Source organism: Ambystoma mexicanum, chromosome 12 (assembly GCF_040938575.1).
Source record: "Ambystoma mexicanum isolate Mex_15411 chromosome 12, UKY_AmexF1_1, whole genome shotgun sequence".
Taxonomy (NCBI): Eukaryota; Metazoa; Chordata; class Amphibia; order Caudata; family Ambystomatidae; genus Ambystoma; species Ambystoma mexicanum.
The window spans coordinates 282,049,820-282,070,062 of record NC_090936.1 but is presented as its reverse complement, the minus strand read 5'-3'; the positions used below and the strand labels follow the sequence as shown (position 1 = coordinate 282,070,062).

At 45.0% G+C, this 20,243-nt stretch overlaps 1 protein-coding gene across 2 annotated transcripts in view; it reads left to right on the top strand.

Moving 5' to 3' along the window:
* GYS2 (glycogen synthase 2) overlaps window positions 1-20,243 on the top strand; it is a 919,141-nt gene that overhangs the window by 716,354 nt on the left and 182,544 nt on the right. For both annotated transcript variants that reach the window (XM_069628441.1, XM_069628442.1), the window contains one exon: window positions 3,498-3,593. In XM_069628441.1, coding sequence (XP_069484542.1) covers window positions 3,498-3,593 — 96 coding nt within the window. The remainder of the gene's footprint in view (window positions 1-3,497; window positions 3,594-20,243) is intronic.

Genomic DNA, 20,243 nt, shown 5'->3' with positions numbered 1-20,243 from the left:
AGGGCAATAGTCAGCAATGGATCTAAAAGTAACCAGGGGAGGAAACAGTGGGGATCAGATCACCCATCCTCAGGTTAGGTGGGGAGTGGACGGTGTAGGGATCTAGGTGTTAGGGAGGAGCCATTCCTTGAAGAGGCGGGTCTTCAGCTCCTTCCTGAACTGTTGAAGTGAGAGGACGAGTTGGATGTTGATGTGGAGAAGGTTGCAGTGTCTTGGGGCGTAGAGAGAATAGGCCTGTCTTCTGTTTTTTTTCCTTCCTGCACCAGCGGAGATCAAGTCTGCACATGGCTTACTTCTGGTGGCTCGTAGGCCTTCGGAGATGCTGAGTTTCTCAGGGAGGTAGCTTGGGGACTTCCACGTGACAGTCTTGTAGATGATGCAAGGATTTGAAGATGATAGAGGCTTGGAGCAGGAGCCAGTTCATTTAGATGAGAGTAGTGGTGATGAGGTAGAATTCTCAGTGTCCTTTGATGAGTTGTCCTACAGCATGGAGGACACATCTCATGGGAGCCAGGGTAGTTGCTGAAAGGGCATTGCAACCAACCAGTTGGGAGAGGACCAAGGCTTGGACAGTAGATCTGAAGTTGTTTTCTGAGATGAAGGGTTTGATTGTTCAAAGGAGAGAAAGTTGGTAGCAAGCCGTTTATGTCTTCCCTGCTATGGGCTGTCGATGTCAAACTCAAGTGACATGGCGCTGGTGACCAGCTGGGTGTGATGCCCTAGAGGGGTACGACATTCTTTCATCATCAGGCATTTCAAAGCCTGCAATTTAAACGTGTTTTCCAGTTAATCACATTTTTGGGTGGGGTGTGAGAAAGGACAGATAAGTGGTTGAGGCTTGGGTACAGGTAAAAATCGTTGCAGTCGGGGGGATTGTGCCCCCTCCAAAAAAATCAATGAACTGTCAAACACGTTTATATTGCAGGCTTTGAAATGCCTGACGATGAAATGACGTAGAACCCCTTGAGGTGCATAGTAGAGAGCTAGGTCTGAATGTCCAGGTGTACGGTGTTGTTGGTCAGCAGTAGGAATTCAGTCTTGGAGGGGTTGAGCTTCATCTAAGCACTGGACATCCACAACTGGATCAGGCCTTGAGACTCTCGATGTCTTTAATGGAGGCTATCTTGAGGTATAGCTGCGTCTCATCTGTGTATTGGTGGATGTGGAGGTTGCATGGAGCAAGCAGAGTTTCAAGCAGTCCCATGTAAACATTGAAGATCACAGGGGAAGAGGATGGATCTTTGCAGCACTGCATGGGGGATGGGTAGAGTTGGTGATATGAAGGAATTCATTTGTTCGAAGTAGTGACGATTAGCAAGGTACAATTTGAACCAGATGAGGACGATCTCACTGATGCCCATTCAGCAATGTAGATTGTTGGTGAGTATCTACTGTGTCATATGCTGCTGAGAGGTCAAGGAGAAACAGGAGTCAAGGATGGCCATTATCAAGAATGTTAAGGGAATCGTCGATCACCTTGATAGTAGCCATTTCTGTGCTGCATCTTGGTCTAAAGCCAGATTGGTAGGACTTAAGGAAATTGTTGGCTTCAATCTGCCTCATTACGAGTTTGGCGGTAAGTGGTAAAGTTGGAGGTAACTCTGTAACCTAGATTGCGGTTAGGGCTTTGTGGGGCTCAGAGCCATCAACAGCCCTATCAGTCCTCCATAGCGAGGCTCATCACTATTGGCATGCCGGGGCTCCCTCTGGGGTTTAATAGTTTACATTTTCTCCCCACAGGAGTAGGGCTCTGGGGGTAGGGCAAGTACACAATCCCTTCAGTGGGAAAAAATAAATATGACTGCCACCATGAAAAAAAGAACAAGCATTGGCAATGCCAACAGTTTTGGCTTTTCTATAGGCATGGAAAAGGCATTTTTCAGGCACTGCCACAGTGGAATTAACGGGCCATCAGTAGTAACAGCTGCAAAATGGTGTGAGTACCAAGGTATACAATAGCAATGCCTAGCAACTGCCTAATACACATACACAAGCCAAAACTGATGGCTTTAGCAATGATTGGTTTTAACAGGACTTGAAGGACACGCATAGTTATTCTAAAAATGTAGCGGCTAAAGGCAGACCTGGTTAACACATTTCATTACACCAGTAAAACGTTTGCAGCTCCAGTTAAGTCATAAGTGTGTTTAATTAAACAGTAACCAATTGTTTCTGAGTGATGGTGATTTTTTTTAGCAGTTACACAAGCACGGATTTTGGTGGAAGATATCATTGCTGTTCTAAATGCTCACCTATGTTATGAATACAAATGAAAAAAGCCAAACATGTTTTGGGCTAAATATTTGCAAGTTATCAAATTTTAAATGACCACACAATGCGAAATTAGGAATCTTTGTGCTACATTTAAAGTATTACTTAGATCCTACCCACAGGTCTCTACGCAGGCATTCTCTGGGGTGGGGTAAGGTGCCTCCTTGCCACTCGTTTTGGAAAAATCAAATACAAGTTCCCCAAAGGTCAGATATTGCGGGCATAACATTTATTTTTAATAGGCGTAAAGAAATCATTAAAAGGACAACATGGAGAAGAGCCCTTAATTTTAATAGTGAGAGACATTTTAGATCATTTCCTAAATCATGCTATGGAAATTTATGAGGAACGGGCTGGCCACGTGTTCTTAAATGTTGAACATGTGTATAATCTGAATCTGTAAAAAAAATATGCTATTACCGCAGCATTACGCTCCGCCCAATCCCGAGTTTGGGCAGAAAGTAAATCTCCAGCTTCCCACCATTTTCAGTGTTATTACCACCAGCGATATTACTGCCGTCGGTAAAAGCACAGAAAAGCCCCACAAAGTCCCAGGGACTCAAAATAAATGGAGATTAACAGCCCCATCGCAACTCAGGATCTGGCGCAAATTGCATCAGCCCAAGTGTTGGGCAGTATCCCAGCGCATTTACCTCCGGGATACAGCACAACTCGTGATGAGGCCCAAGATCTGAACAGATTCTTCTGTGTGCGAGTACAACCAACCACTTCATGCAACCAATATGCTGCATGGTATACATTGAGGATAATAGGTGCACGCTTCTTCTCCATTGCATTGTGGCACATTTCCGATCTATATCTGGTGATGAGCAAGCCACAGGCCTCTGTTCTGCAGATCAAAACTGGAGTACATGGGACCCGATGACAAGTGGTGTAGGACCTGTGATTACAGGTTTGCAATCATGAACGTGTGGTGGTGTGCTTCCACTTGTTTGGGTTGTTACTTTAAATGTTGTGTAGATATTTGATTGCCAAATGGCGTGCTGAACTTTATCTTGAAGCTGCTCACTAAATGTTTCCAGAAGCAATTCTACATCTCTGTTGATTTTCAAAAGTCAAAGAATGTTTGTTTATCAAGATTGAGAGCTTAAATGTTGCAGCGAAAGAGGATTTAAGAAGGCATTTCTACTCTCTTAATACATGACAAGAGGATTCCAAAGATTCGGATTCATAACACATAATGAATTCTGCCTTCCTTTCGACAGCCGAGTGCACAGTGATGGGGATCCCCAGTGTCACGACAAACCTCTCAGGATTTGGATGCTTCATGCAGGAGCATGTAGCCGACCCTGCCGCTTATGGTAAGATCTTTGGATTACTCACACCAACCATTTTCTAAGGGGCACGTAGGCGTCCATCGGAAATTGATACCTGTGCCAATAAGACGAATGCTAGTAGACTGGTCGCCAAACAGATCATGGTTTTCTGGTACAGGGTAAAAATCCTTTTAGTGGTATTTAAAGTAGATATTATGGTGTGCGTTGGAGGAGAGCGACTCGGGCGAGACTTTAAATACTGTAGTTGCAGAAATTAGGCAAGGAGCACAGCAAGAATTAACAGCAGAGTTAATCAAGTATTTGGATAGAAGAGCTGTAACTATAGGCAATGTGTTCAGGTTAATTTAAACAGAGAGTGCGGGGTCACCACAATCCTGCCAAATCTGTGTCCTCCCTCAATGGCCAGAATTGGCCCACTAACACCAGAACACTAGGAGCATTGCACAGTACACACTGGAATATAGGCCATCATATTAAGGTACCCCATTGGTATCTTTTCTGAAGCTATAACAAAATGCTACAAAGATTACACAGCCAACCTCTAATTTGAAAATATACCTGCACTGACGATCACCCGTAGATGTATTTAAATATTTCAGAATGGAAAATGAGAGGAAGAAAGATTGTGAACTCATTGCTTCCTTGGATGGTGACAGGAAAAACAAAGGCCCTGGTTCATGGAATTATTTGCGTGTAAAACCGGGATTTGCTTGCCATTCTGCCCTCAAATCCCTGTTTGATGAATGAGGATTTAAATCCCCGTTTTACACGCAAATAATTACATGAATCAGGGTCTTAATTATCTATGGACCTCTATACTAACATTTGTAACATTGCACACTACACTCAACTGTCTGTGCTCATTACCTTTTAGCAGTGTTGTCCCCTTTGCAGTCTAATGGAATGTATACATTTTCTGGCGTGCACACCATTTATAGAATGAATGCCGTTCTCTATGAATTGCCACACATTGTTTAGCGGGTGGCTTTCAGGCTGAGAGGAGTAATAATGAACTTCGAGGGACCAGCGACTGTTTGAACTATCCATGCATTAGAATTTAACATGACAGTACCATTGTGACCCATGTCCCTTGGACAAGGCATCGAAACTGATGCTGTATTAAGAAAGAAGCCTCTGTTGGCCGTCTATGATTCCACATGGGACTTTGTCATCAGATTTGCAGATGTGTGCATGAAATAATGTGGTACTGATTGCATTAATTAATCTCAATGATGCACAACATCTGAGGCTTCTTACACCTGGCCAATGTACCCACTGATGAGCGTATACACCTGCCACTAGGAAACTCTCATGTCAAGTTGTAGAACAACTATGCGATTCCACAGGTTAGAAGCCGGTAAGATAGCTCAGTGGGATGAGCGCTCGCTGCTGCCATCTGAGTGTGATCTGCAGGTCGCAGGTTCGACTCCCGGCAAGGCAAACTCAGCCTTTCATCCTTCCCAGGTTGATAAATGAGTACTAATTGTTGTATGTAAATATGTGCTCTGTAAAGCACTTTGGATTAAGGCGCAACGAGTGTCATCTGCCGCTTTCTCTTCCACCTTCATTCCCCCTTGCCCATCCAACACAGGCGTTTCCGCTGATTCTGCCCTCAGCAACATCCATCTGTCCATCACCAACACCCTTTCCCCAGTCATGAGGATGCGCCTGAACCCTGCCTCCAAACGTAACACCTGGTACGACTCCGATCTTGCAGACCAAAAACATAATTGTAGGACTGCTGAACAGAAGTGGCACACTTCAGGCTCACCCTCTGACAAACTGGCCTGCCGCCTGATCCAGAGACACTACAGACTCTCCATCCGTGCCACAAAAAGAGCCCACATTCAGGCACAAGTGTCCAATGCATCCAACAACACAGCTAAACCCTTCAAAATCTGCAGGGAACCTGCCAGCTCATCCACAGCATCTTCTGCCCCTAATCCCTCCCAGGCCCTCTGCAATGCACTCGCTTCTCACTTGACTTCTAAAACCCAGCACATACTGAACAGCCTTGTCACGCACTCTCCCAACCCAACTCACCACCCTCTGCCCCCTACCATTCACCCTCCTTCTTCCTCCATTCCCTCCCTCCTCCTTTCCCTCCTTCACTCTTGTCTCCCCTGAAGAAGTCACCAAAGTTGTCAACTCCATGAAGGTCTCGTCCAAACAGGTTGCTCCTTGATCCTCCAGAACCATCAGGGCTAATATGGCCTCTCTCGCCACTGCTCTAACTTATCTCTGCAACCACTCCTTTGCCACTGATACTTTTCCATCTTTCCTCAAGCACTCCCTTGTGCACCTCGTCCTTAAAAAGTCCTCTGAAGACCCTTCCTGCCCAGCCAATTACCACCCCATTTCCATCACACCCTTCCTGGGAGAACTGCTTGAGAAGCTAACCCTACCCCAACTCAACTCTAATACCGAACTCTTTGGCAGTCTACATGACCACCAGTCTAGATTCTGAGCTTCCGAAGGCACATAAACTGCTCTTCTGAACACCCATGAAGACCTGCTCGCATCTCTTGACTCCGATTCCCATGCTGTCCTAATCCTTCTTGATCTCTCTTCTGCATTTGACACAGTGAATCACTCCATCCTCATAAAAAGTCTCCATGACACCCTTGGCATCTCGGAGCGTGCACTGGACTGGCTTACCTCCTTCTTAACTGACCGTTCCTCCTAAACCATCCTGAGCCCTGTCTCCTCCCCTTTTTCCTCCGCTACCTGTGGCGTCCTCCAGGTCCCCATTCTTTCGCCCTGGCTCCTTAATTTATACCTTTCTCTGCTGGCACAACTAATTTCCTTCTTCTACCCCAACATCCAGTGCACCCTCCTTCATCCATGACTGCCTCTCTGTCATCCAGGCCTGGTGCATTGCCAATGACATTTGCCTCAATGCCAGCAAAACTGAGATCCCCCCTATTGGGCTCCTTGCACCCTTTTTCTTCCCTGCACTCTGGCCTTCCTCCATGCCCCCTCTAATGTAGCTGGGAAACTTGGAGTCTTCTTTAGCACCTCCCTTTCGTTCATCCCTCACATTCAGGACATTGTTAAGCAGTACCACTTTCAACTCTTCCTTCTCAAAGGGACGCTATCCTTCCTCACCTTCCCCCAGAGACTCAATGTTACCTGTGCTCTGGTTCTCTCCAGGCTAGACTACTGCAGCAGCCTCCTCTTTCATCTTCCTTCCTCCACCCTGCGACCTCTCCAGCTAACCCAGAATAGGGCTACAAGACTTATCCTTGGCTTCAAGCCCAGGGACTGCATCTCTCCTGCCCTACTGAGCCTTCACTGGCCCCTGGTCTAAGCATGGATTAAATTCCAATCCCTCTGTATCATACATAAGGCGATTTGGGGCCGGGTACTACTCTATCTTCAATGCTTCCTGACCAAATACTCTCCTTCTGGACTCCTCTGTTCCTCTGGCACATACTCACTGCGGGTTAAGCGCTTTGCTAAACAGAGAGCTGGTGTGCTATCACTTTCCTCGGCTGGATCCCTCATGTGAAACAGTCTCCCTCTGCATCTTGAGCAAGACCTCCTTATGTTCTGAAAAAAATGCAAGACCTTTCTCTTGACCTCTTCCTTCTCCTCTCTTCCCTATTAAGCCCACAGCAGCGTGACTGATGTGCAGGGCCCTTATGTGTCCTCGGGTCTTGTTCCCCCACATCACTCATCCCAGCCGCTGTCTTCTGCTGCACTTACTTGGGCTCACCCTACCCATGGGTGGATGAACTTATGTTATGCACTTACATTCTTCTCCTCTTAGCACTTACCCTGAGCACTTCATCATGAGCTCCTAAGCACCTTATCCTTCACCCCACCCCCGCTGCTATTGCACGTTCTGAACACTCACAAGGCATAGTAAGTTTGTCTCCCCTTCCCTTTATTATCATTATTTGTTGTACTATTAATGCAATTATTTATCCTTGCTGTATTACCTTCCCCTGTCCCCACTCTGTTTGCCCTGTTGGCGCTTTGAACAGTTTTGCTAATTGTATAAGCGCCTTATAAGTGAACAATAAATAAATAAAGGCACTTAACAAAACTAGAATGTAAGGTTAGAACAGCAGAAAGGAGGAGAGATATTCCTCCATCTGGCTTTTTTCCCCTGCCTCCTTTTGTCATTCTCATTCCCACCTTTATTTTTTGGTCTTTTCTATTGATGCATTATCCTACCTTCTGCTGTAAGCCCGTTTCCCTCTGGACCTCCCTGAGGATCAGCCTCCTTCCCTGCAGTGAAAGTACCAAGAATTACATGTTTCTCCTGATTCCGCTGATCCTACACATATCATCGACTCTGGCTGTGAGTTTATGACTTAAACAAGCACATTAGGATTTTTTTCTCTTTTGGGTTTACTCTTCCATTACCACCCGTTGAGCCACAGTGCTTTCAGCCACTCGACAGGCTAATGTCCAGAATTGCCAGACTATATCTCGTCACACTTAAAAAGATCCAGAATCCAGAGGTAAGGCCAGTCGATGATAGAGGGTATTTAAGTGGGGTGGGCAGGAGATCCCTCTCGCTCCCCCCGGGCCAATCAACCACTATCTTAGGGAGGTATCTGGCACCCCTTGCTCACCCCACTTAAGATCCTCAGAGCTAGGCAGGTGTCTTCCTTGCAATATCTTGCAAGAATACTATTCGTTATGGGAATAAAATGACTGCATACCATTGTGTCAAACATCTCTAGTACATCCTGTACATCATTCCCACCTAACACTCACCCCAGCAATGTTCATAAGTACTTCTCCCATCCACCGAAATTGTGTTACTGGAAAGACAGTTTCTTGTAAGTTTAGAATTGTTGTCCTACATTAGAAACCCAATGTGTTTTAAACATATTTTTCCACGTTTTTCATTGGATAGTTGGTTACCCAAGAACCATAAAAAATGCAGGGGGCAGTGGTACAGTCTGTGGTGCCACAACACACAAAATAACTAATTCCAATTAGCGTTGATAACAATGGCAATTTAGCGGATCTACGTGATCATATCAGATGACGAAAAGCTTGAGTTGCAAAATACTTAGTCCCACTCTGCCACATTTTGCAATTCGAGCTTTTTGTTTATTTAAATGTGTCCCTGCTTTTTTTCTGTATGTGGGAGAAACCCCCCGCAACCCCATAACCTGAAAATACCGAACTGGCAGAGCGGGGCACACCCCCGCAGACTCTGCTCACCTAATTCAGCATTTTCGGATTCAGTATTTTCTTGCTCTACCGCATTCGGGTAAACTGTCTATTCAGTCTTTTCTCTCTCTGATTTTTCATGGGATTCCAATTTAACAAATGTGACAAAGTTACATTATTATCACGATTCTCTCCCTTCGCTCTCTTTCCTGCCACTTGCAACCTGATTTGGGGTTTATTCCTTATTGGACATTCCTTTCAAACCTTATGAGACAATGTTGTGGTGATTTGGGAGCGCTAAATCCTTATTTTCCATGTCACTTTACTTCTGGATCCATTCCAGGTTTTTGGCAGCCAGTATGCTGTTTTATTCATAACACTATGCTTTCCAGAATGCATGGCCCACTGCTTCATCTCCACCCTTGTAGGACAATGTTCGGTGGAAGATATGCAGCACCTGCCATCCACAGGTGCTAGCAAGCAGCACACCTCAGGCGTGTGCTCGTTAGCCAGCTTTAAAAACCTCAGTGTTCTTAAATCCAGCACTGGTCATTGATGCAGTGTTCCTGCTCTTCCTACACCAGTCCCTTGTTCCTGCTTCTTAGCTTAGTGTCTAGTACCTAGTTCCTTATGTCTTGTTACCTTTCGCCTGGATTTAGAATTGAGTGTGCTTATTACTATTTTCTGCTACCTGTATTCCCTTTCTGTCTTCTTCTGTTTGACAGTCCCAGTGCTTTCCTTTTTCTGTACAGCCTAGTTTGATTGTGTTCATTATTCCTTTAATTTTCTCTTTTTTTGCAGTGCAACCTTGATCCTTAGACTCTGCTCGTTTATAGATTTTCCATTCCCTGGGTAGGAAGGGGTGAGATTTTGCACTTGTAATTACGTTTTCCCTGCTCCTATTCCTTTACTTTCTCTTGAAGTCTGTTCCTGGTTTTTCACCTAGCACTTTTCCTTTTTTTATGTATTGATTGTTAGATTTAGTGTGCTGTTGTATCCAGCTCCTGTGTGAATGCCTATGTTTTCCTCATTATGTTATAATCATTATTCCTACTTGTCACTTGTCAGGAGTCTTATGTATTAAATTATCCTCCCTTTGCTATTATAGACTCCTGGGTCCCTGTTTGATCAAAAGGGTTTGTGGGCTTTGCTGACATTTAAGGTGGTATTTCTTGTCCTCCTGAGTATTGCCTTTAAGTTACCTTATACAATACCATCACGGGTGTTAGCTCACAGATCCTGTAGTTGCTTGTCCTGTATGTGGGCTTAGTGCTGACAGTACCTGTAAGAGCAACTGTGGGTGAGGAGCTTGCTGACTTTCTTTGAAAGGAGCTTCTAAGTGCTTATCCTCCATCCATTTTATATATTTGTATTATTATCAGGCACATGCTGGGTTTTAGTGTACATATTTCTTGGTTCCTGAGTGTATGTTGTTTGACTCAAAGCTATTTGTTGTGTGATCTTGTGCACATTTTCCTTGCCATATTCATTGCATTTGTGCTCTCATGACTGAATTACCAGCCCACTATTCCCACACTCTGACTAAGTATTATTAGCATTCACATGTGCTCTTTGATTTGTTTGTTTGAATATGGCAACTTTAAGAAAGAAAGGCAGCAAAGCCTCTAACAAGTTTGTACAGAACTTTTCCCCTACATTGACCTGGACAGTCAAATCAACAGTTATTATATAAATGAACTCCTTCTTACGAATGGGCATTTATGTGCAGAGGGCACAGTTTCTGACATTTGTACTCCTGTTTGTCAGGGATTTCAGTGAGCTGAAGATGTGCTCCTTTACCTAAGATTTCCTGTGTAGCAGTTTACCACAACCCTGTGCTAGCACACACGCAAGCTTGTGATCTCCATACACAAACCACAAGAGTGGCCTACATAGATGCAGGCACTACAGTAGGCTTAGGCTCTGCTCTTGATCCAGCTGCTGACACTAAAATAAATGATCTTGCTGATGTGGAACATGATGCTGACTCTGTGTTCACTTTTCCGCCTACCAATTTGGGTCACAACGAACAGTCAGAGCAAGTACAGATTCCATGTTCTTATTAACTCAATCCACAGGCTACAAAACCAGTAACCTTGCAGGCGATTCCTGAACTGTTGGTTGTTAATCTGCTACTTTCAGATGCTAAAACAGATGAGTGGACAATTGCCAAAATCTTGATTAATAGAGAGTTAACTATGGTGCTTCCTCTGGTTAATGTTGACTTCCACAAAGAAAGAGAGTCTGTGTCATCCACTAAGGAAAAGGGACTGCAAACGTACAGCTCAGTCATTGGTTACTGGTGCCAAGGAGTCTACTGCCCTAGAGGTGCCTTCCGTTCCTGAGCCACCAATGTGTAGGTCGACTTCTGAGACTTCAGTCTGTCTTCCAACAGCCATAGACTCTGCTACATTCTGGTCCCCAACTCTGCAGTCATCTTTGGTACGAGTGTCTTCAATCAATGAACCTCTGCCATGTTTGACACTTACTCAAGAGCCTCCTGCATGCACGTGGTCAGCCCCAGACACCCTTACATGCTTGTCTTCAGCTGCCAAGATAGCTCCAGCATGCATGTCTTCAGCCTCAAAGTCCCCTCTGGCATGCCTGTCTTCAGCTACAGCGACTCATCCAGTATATCACTCTTCAGCCGTAAAGCCTCCGGAAGTCCATCTTAAGTACGTCTTCAGTCCCTGAGCCTAATGCATGTTTGTCTTCGGCTCATGAGACACCTGTAGCATGCCTATCTTCAGTGCTAATGACACAGGTAAACCTTTCTACACTGTCAGATCCAACTGCAGCAAGTAGCTGGAAACGGAGTAACCGAGGGTTCAAATCTTGGTAACTGTGGTAAGCTGCAAAACGGGGCTGCAAACATGCGATTTAAAGAAGGCAGTATTATAGGATTCAGAACTAGAATTAAGTTGAAAGGAGCCAACAGAAGTAAGTGAAGCAGGTGCTAAGTATATAGGGTAAAGCTTGAGACTATACACACTTAATAAAACAGGGAAGGAGTAGAATAGTGGTCAGCAGTGGAAACTGGAAGAGCACAGTGAAAGAACAAGCCTGAAGGCTGCAGAAAAAGAAACACTTTAAAAGAAACAGGGATAGACAGTGCGGTGGTAGAAGTCTGTGGGGAAACTATACAAGTATCAGAGTCTAAAAACTGCAGGGACACAGCACAACGGAAAGCAGCAGGGAGACAGGCGGGAGGTAGAGAGGGAAATGACAGAGCTTCCAAGACAGGGCTGGAGAAAATACAGTAAGGCAGCACAGAATCAGGAAAGAGTCACTGTCAAAGCACAAAGAAGCATAGCCAGCAAAGCAGAGAGCATGTCAAAATGGATTCCAGTTGCAAGAGGTTCAGAACTCAATGCATGAACATGGAGCTTTAGTGTGTGGTAGCTTTTAACCAGTGCTAGCAGGGAGAACGTCTAGGGTGAAGTTCTGTGATTGAGATGTACAGAAGACACATGGGTGGGTTCATCCAGAAGCCTGTATGAGGTTTTTGAGTTTAAAAAAACGAGTTTGAGTTCAAAAGTAGTTATAACTGTTCATAACTCAGGAGTACCGGGCAAAGAGACCTCTGCATACGGGTAATGTTGTTCTAAAAGGATGAAGTAGTGCAACTGAGGTCGTGGTCAGGTAAAATAAAAACAGGGAGTAATTTAGGCATAAAGACAAGTTTTCTGGTGTTCATGAAAACTGTGCAAGAAGTCCAGAGCCCCGAAGTAAGGTAGGGAGCTTGTTCCAGAATTGTGGGCCTCTAACGGAGAAGCGCCCATCATCCCTGGTAATGCATCGGCTCTTGGGAATATTCCGAAATAAAGTGCGAGAGGAGGTTAGTCAGCGAGCTGGGAGATGGAACTTGATTTTATCAGCTGGGTAAGGTGGTGCTAGCCCATAAACACATTTATATACCAAGCAAAGACTCCTGCATCTGATTCAGTGGCAGTCAATGCAAACTGCATGTAGAAGAAGATAATCGAGTCTCTTTGGGGATTTTGAAAATGAGACTCTCACCAGCATTTTCTACAATCTGAAGGCAATGCACAAGTTCGTTTGGAAGTCCACTGAACAAAGCATTCCCATAGTCTACCTTGGAGTTGTCTATTGATCCAACACTATGTGCTTTGGAGGAACTGACAAACCTCAGGAGTTTCTATACAGAAATGAAAGCACAGTATTTGCCACAGCATTCAGAGCATTGCTGCCCTTTGAACTATGAGAGCTTGTGCATCAGAGATTGAGAGGGAAGGCAAGAGAGCCTAGTACAGCAAAGAATTCCAAGGTGTTGGGTGCGAGATATCAGTACCAGAGGAAGGGTCCATGAACCTGGCTGGGTCAGAGAATAGGAACACTGATTAAGTGGCACGAACAATGGACTCACAGTCAACTTTCCAGGTCCAAAGAAGATCACATAACAAATGACGTGAAACAGTAACATGCATTCTGAGACACCGGCAACATTTCAGGAGTCAGACGAAATATTTAAACATGTGTAATCTGGTGGAGTAAAAGTCCAGATAGAGAGAATATTATCAGGATGATGCATTCTGGGACAATGAGGCAAATACCTACGGGTCAGGAAATGAAGGGAAAGAGTATGCAAATATTGTATTCTCGTGGAGCAAAAGAGGTGAGCGTTATAGAGAAAGTGGTTCAGACACTGCATTCTAGGACTATGGTGGAATAAGAGTCCAGGGAGCTAAAAAGTGATTAAGATGTTACATTCAGGAACATAGCTGCAAGTTAGGAACCCAAGAAAACTGGTATATTGTGGGAAGTAAATCAAATCCAGAAGCCTAACCAAGGCTGAGGCAGTCTTTCAGGACAAGGAGTAGGGATGGAGAAGTGTTCAAAAGCTAGCCCAATCCTGACAAATTTTAAGTTTATTCGATAAAACTTTGAATTTTATTTTCTGTTTTATTGTATTTTGGACACAATATTAGAGCTTGAACCAAAATATTGAACGCTTCCAATGGAAAAGAAGGAAGGTTGAAAGGTTGAAAAGTAAGATATGCATCCTCTAGAGACAACCTTACCAAGCAATCTCCTGGCCTCACCACATAAGCTTTGCATTTTCTGTACTGCTGCGCCCCGCTACCTTCGGGTCTGATGCGCAGTGTAAGTGAAAAAAACAAACAAACAAACATCTTATACCAATTCGTTCAAACGGATCCAGAAATGTCTGTAACCTGCAAACTGATTTCATTCAGTGTTTGTCTTTCCACCTAAAATGATTATGCTAAAAAAACACTTTTGGAAATTCTGCTGCTTGCTTGATGACCCCTTTCTGATGCCATTTTGACGCAATTCTGTTCACGCTTGGTTCTACTAACTGATTCTATTGTGGAAAAGGCATGAGGATTGGGCCCTGGATTGTACTAGGTTGGCATCAAACATCTACTAAAGGACACGCAATGGCTAGAGGATCCTGCGCTATAAAAGGCCAGCCCTTCCCATTAATGGGAAACGTATAGGATGCAAGATATCCACTTTGGGATGACCCTCCAAGATGGACATCTTCAAGCCTTCTCAGTCTGCTGAAGACCTGCCCTTTTTGGCGGTCAAAGCTATGGCTTCTGCCATACAAATGGATGGGAATTCTATTGATCCATAGGGGCATGAGGTCCTGAAAACCTCAGGGATTGCATGGGGTGGCTGATCGGGCGCGGCCAGACTATGGCTGGGCCTCGTAGAGAATGGCAGTGAAAACACTTTCGTCAAGAGTGTGCTTCTTATTTAGGGAGGTAAAAAGGTGTGCACATGCTTTCCAATCCCCTTTATCTGGTGAGCTCGAAAGAGTACATCCTCCTCAGCATGTCCCGATTAGGATTCTAACAACCTTATACATTTGGGATTTATTCCCTGAAGAATACCTTTCTATTTTTCATTTGGGAGAAATAAGCCTCCATACTTTTCAAAAAGTAAACAAATCACTGCTCCTATTGACTGATTTCCTCATGGTCAAAATCCTCTGCTGACACTTTAGCCTCTTCTGCAAAATCCAATTAATATGATTAGTTGGCACATTAAAAACTTTGACTTGAAATCTAATCCGTGCTTTACAAAGAGTAAAGGCGGCACTTTAATAGAATAGCACACTATCAAGGGAAGCGTAATTGGTAGGTCCTTTCCTCCAAACATATGCCTCACTTCCAATTATATGAAGCATGGAGGCTTTCATCATCATTGCACTCTGAATACGTAAGCCCCAAAGACGTCATCTGAACAATAAACAGCATTTAGCAAAGCCAACAGTAGTGCTGGTTTTGATAAAAATGAAACTCTTAACTGAACATGCTTCCTCTCAGTTCTCAGAGGTTCTGGGCAGGTGACCTGCCTGTACCCAGCACTTCTCTGCCCCATCCACCCTCAAGTCTAAGTGTCTCGGATGAATCGTGGCTTTAATGCACCACTCATGGTCAAAGACTGAGCAGCTAAAGGACACATGCTGATTGTCTATGCCTTCACAATGCATACTCCACTCTTGGTCCCTTTGTGCATCGAATCACACAAGGACGCTGGCTGGCTTTTTTAGGTAGTTGAACCAACTCCTTTGCTCCCTGAATGGCGTAGCAAGCTGCTTGCATAAACCTAAGTCTGGTTTCCTTGAACATACGGTCCACCAGGAGTGTTAGGAACCCACAAGGTTGTCAGGGGGGGTAGGCAGGAGGGTACGGGGGGTGGGGGGGTGATTAGTGCTATATAAGAAATATAATAGCATTTTATTTCTGAAAGCAGTACATTTAGGATACGCGAGACCTTTATGTAAAAGGTTACATGATTGAAGTCTGTCACTTATCGATCCGTCACATTGTTTCCCTCTTCAATTAAGGAATTCAAAAAATGTGTGCTGCTAAGTAAGGATAATACTCGGATTACTTACCAGTAACCTTCATTGCATCTAGTTTTGCTCTTCCTCGTCGCAGTACGTACTTGAGCACACAGTCAGCTGGTGCAAGTGGATCTAGGTCATGTGCCCACGGCCCCACCGACCTGTCAAGCACTGCTAATCTGTTGGTGCCTTCTTGTTTTGCTGCTAATATTTTCCTTACTTAAGCAGCCTCTAGGCCTCCTTTTCCTTTGCAGTTGGTGAGCTGGGGCAAGTGGATCTAAGTAAATTCAACTTTGCCCCACCCACGTGCTTAGCTCTACCCCTCCTTCTCAACTGTTAGATCACAGGGTGTCCCTCGCCCAGATGTGTGAAGAAAAGGGTAATTGCTGTTCTGTCTGGTCTGGGCCTGGAAAGGGCCAGTTACTCTGCCCGTTGTACACCAGGGAGACGACATGTGTCTCCCAAAACCACAACCCATATCACCAAGAATACCCAGCCAAATGCCCAAAGAAGCCCCGGTCAGCTGACCTGGCAACCCTTGTCAGTATCCCTTATAGACCCCTTCAATATGTAGCTTCTATTGGAATCTGCCCTGCTCAGCATCTACACAAGGCATCACCATCGCTGTCCTCAGAACCAACAACAATCTCAGTGCCCTTTTCATTAATGAAATATGGTTTACACCTTTCTCCCTCTACTACTTCAACGTCCTCCAACCCCCACGGCTAAAGTTTCCAACATTATGACCACACAGAAAAATTGGAGGTGTGGTAGCAGTCCTTCATAAGATCGACTGGCCCTGCATGGCAATCACGACTCCCGAAATCAGCTCCTTCATATCCCTCTGATGTTAGTTCCCCATCACAGGCAGCAACCCAATTACGTTCCACCATATTTAAAGTTCGCCTTAGGGGAGTGGTAACTACACAACCTTCCCTTCTCTGCAACTGTCTCCTACTCTAATAACATCCTCCTCTGACACTTCCAACATTCCAAAGTCAAAACCAGCACACCTATGTGACTCTCCAATCTCCCTGACTGATTCCTTAACTTTAAAGAGATCACACTCCCTGATGCATGTCAAAGGCCACACACTTGACAGTGTCTTCACCTCCTACCTGCTTCGATCATGCTCAAACCCCCTTCCCCGTGACTTGACCGACAACGCTGAAATCCACCTTCTCGTATTATACACAAAGCTGCCCCTCAACAGCCAGACTAAATGCCCTGTGATTGATCACTGCTTCGTCAAGAATATCCCACTGGGCACACTGGAGGCAATGTTCCCATTGTTTCCCACCACAGGAAATACCTGAGCCCTTCTGGATACATTCAACCACTTTGCCCAAAATCTACAGGATGCCCAGGCACCTTCACCTCCAAGTCTAGATGTGCCAAAATCAAACCGTCCATATCCTGGTACACATCCGGGCTCGTTGTCAACAAAGGTTTAATCAGATCCAGTGCCAGATTAGCCATTAGGCCAAGTAGGCAACGGCCTATGGGCCTAACTCCTTTTAGGGGCCCCGTGACAATGGATCAGAATAAAGCGGTGTCGAAAATTACAAACATATTAGGAGACATTTCAACTGCCTAGCAGACTCCACAGGGTTTAATCCGGCACTAATCCGATCTCTTAGATGATGTGGCACTAAGGCTGCAGCCCAGAGGATCTCTCATCCCTCAAATCCTTTTGCACCCAAAGCAGACATATGATCTCTGCAGAAAAGTCAGGAGGTAGGTGATGTGGCACAAATCATCACTACAGGGGACTCATGCCTCCTAGTACTCTTAGACTGCTCGGCTGCCTTTGACACAGTCGGCCATATAACACTCTTCTTCCTTCTCCATCCTCACCGACAATTTGGGCTTCTCCTGTACCATCCCAAAATGGATTGTGTCCTACCTATGAGGGAGACACCAGGCGGTACAGATGAGCTCATTCAGATCCAGCCAACTCATGTGTGCGGTTTCCCATGGTTTCATCCTCTCCCCAATCATCCTCAGCCTATACCAGGAACCCCTATAGCCCCCCAAATCCCAACCTAGCTATTCATCAGTATGCCAATGATGCTCCCCTATACTGTAAGGTCAGTGGCCACAAGAACATCACTTGCCTCCCAAATTCATCGTCATTACTCCCCCCACCAAGCAACAACTTGTGCAACAATGGCTGGGTGACATTCGTCTGGAAGGATTCACGCTGCAGCTTTTCAACTCTGCCAAATCCCTGGGCTTAGTTGTTGGCAGTAACCCTTCCTTCCAAAACTAAAAAGGCACAAACCATGCAGCGCCAGATCTGCACACTGCAAAATCCAACCCTTCCTACCTCTGCATAACTTTCTCACGATGGTCAAAGCACCCGTGATCTCACACATGTACATAGGAAATGCCATTCTTATTGGGATTCCAGTCACGGACCAGGCACCCTCAAGGAAGCCAAACACGATGCATCTTGCCACATTACAGGTGGCAGCACATTTGACCGTATCTCCTACACTATTCAAGCTTGACTGGCTCCCCTTCCCCACCAGGATAAGAATACAATTGCATGCAGCATCAACAAAGCAGTCCAGAAAGGAACACAATCATACCTGGCGACTAAACTTCACACCTCATGTAGCAGAATTATCAAAAGGCTGGACTCTAAGCTGGACTATAAATTGAAGACTTGCAAACAGTCCCTTTCCTGCTATGCCCTGCCACACCCATCTGAAACTCAGTCCCGACTGAGGCTCGAAATGCCACACCATACTCCAGTTCTACAAAACACCAAATACATGTCTCTTTCAACAATATCATCCGGATGAATACAAATCTCTGTTAGTACCCCTGTCCCTCCATTACAAAGCACTCCACTGCTCTCAACCGAGATTTGCGATACAAGCAATACAATAAACATACCCACCTCGATGTCAGGAAACCTACTTTTAGTTCCATTTCCTTTTCCATCATGCCCTACCCCTCCCACAGGGAGTACACAGCCCCAGTGTCCCGGCATGCAATAGATGATGACCTTGCCTTTGGCCCCCTACATCAATGCAAGGCAGAATGTAGGACTAGATGTAATGGATATTATCAATAAGTAATCAGGAAGCATACCACAATTAGTTGCACTGATTTTCTGGATGCATGTTTTGCCTTCGAGCAATTAAAAACTGAAAGCATTTCATAAGCTAAACGAAGTGTTTTCTTTCTTTTCGCCATGCTGAATATGAACACTAAATTAACAATATATTCAATTGCAGCTCCAAAGGAGAGCTATACGTGAGCACACCTCGAACTATATTGTGTTACTAGTTCTCTCTCTTGGATCACTTTTTAGCCAGTTTCTCCTCAGATATTGTGCTGTAAGATGCAATATTTCAACCCATTATTTAAAATAATGTCTCTAGCGAAGAACTACATTGGTTCAGGCACCTTGCTAAATGTGGTTGCATGCACTCATTGAGTAGAACTATTAACCCACTTCAAAAGCAAAAAAAACTGCCACTACTGACCTGGTATCATTTATAATGGAGGGACCATTCGGGAAGATCCACACCCCGGGCACCAAAAGCTGCTGCTGCCACTTTTGAGACCAGGTATCAGTTTGCTTCAAACCTCCCTCATCTTTTTTTGACTTCACATATTCCTCCACTAAATCTCGTTGAAAATTCAGCATAGCTTGCGCCGCAGCATGCCACTTTCCAGGGCCCAGTGCCTAGATCTAGAGGCAGGCTCAGGCATCAGATGGAACTGATAAGAAATGCATTTGGCTAGAGGGAGCTTTGCTTTACTCATCTACTAGCACCCGTCCATCCTATTTCACCTGTTCACCAATCAATACAAACACATTCTTCAACCACACATACACGAGCAGTTGATTCTAGGGTACGAAGCAGTGTTGAGCGAGCTCGAGATAAAGGAACTGTAGTTCGAACCTTTGGAGGAGTGCCTCTAAGTAGCATTGAAACCGTCAATCTTGGCTTCAACACAGTTTGACTGGCTTTGATGCAACAGAATGGCCAGCCTTAGCTGTTCTGGTCCTCCACTTCAGGGTCTCGAGGACAGGCTGATTCCTTCCAGGGTCTGCTTACCCAGACTTAGGAGATTCTGGTGCAGAGTGGCAAGTCCTGGTTTACAGCAAGAGTCACCTCCAATGTGTCATGGGAATAAGTAGGAGACAGAACTTTAGTATGCCTTGGACTGCTCCTTTACCTCAGTGGTGAGGGTGTTGGAAAGTACAACTCCCCCAAAAGAGGTCCTCTGAATCCTTCCCAGGTGGTGTTCGAGAGTGAATCAAAGAAGTGGTGTGGGGCCCTTTCTTTTAAAGGTTACAGTTCATAGGTGAATGGACTGAGGCTAGACAGCTTCAGGGGTCCAAAACCTGCTCTTCAAATGAGAGGACTTTGCCTTTCTGACATCATCCAAAGTGCTTTGTGCTACAGGAAGTAGGGGAAACAGGAATGAGAGAGAGAGACGGAGAGAAACAAGATGGTGGACTCCTTCACCAACAGTACAGAGCTCTCCCTGTCGACATTAAACCGCCCCTTTTCCGTCTCAATAGGATCAAAAGTCTTTAGATATGCATCACCCTGGTATAAGCCTACTCCCATTTAATGGGTCTGCTCCTTTGGGCTCAGGACAGCTCCCTTTTGTGTGGCTGTTTCTGAAGTACGATGTTAACTTTCCTCAAAAAGAGATCAAAGAAGGGGCAT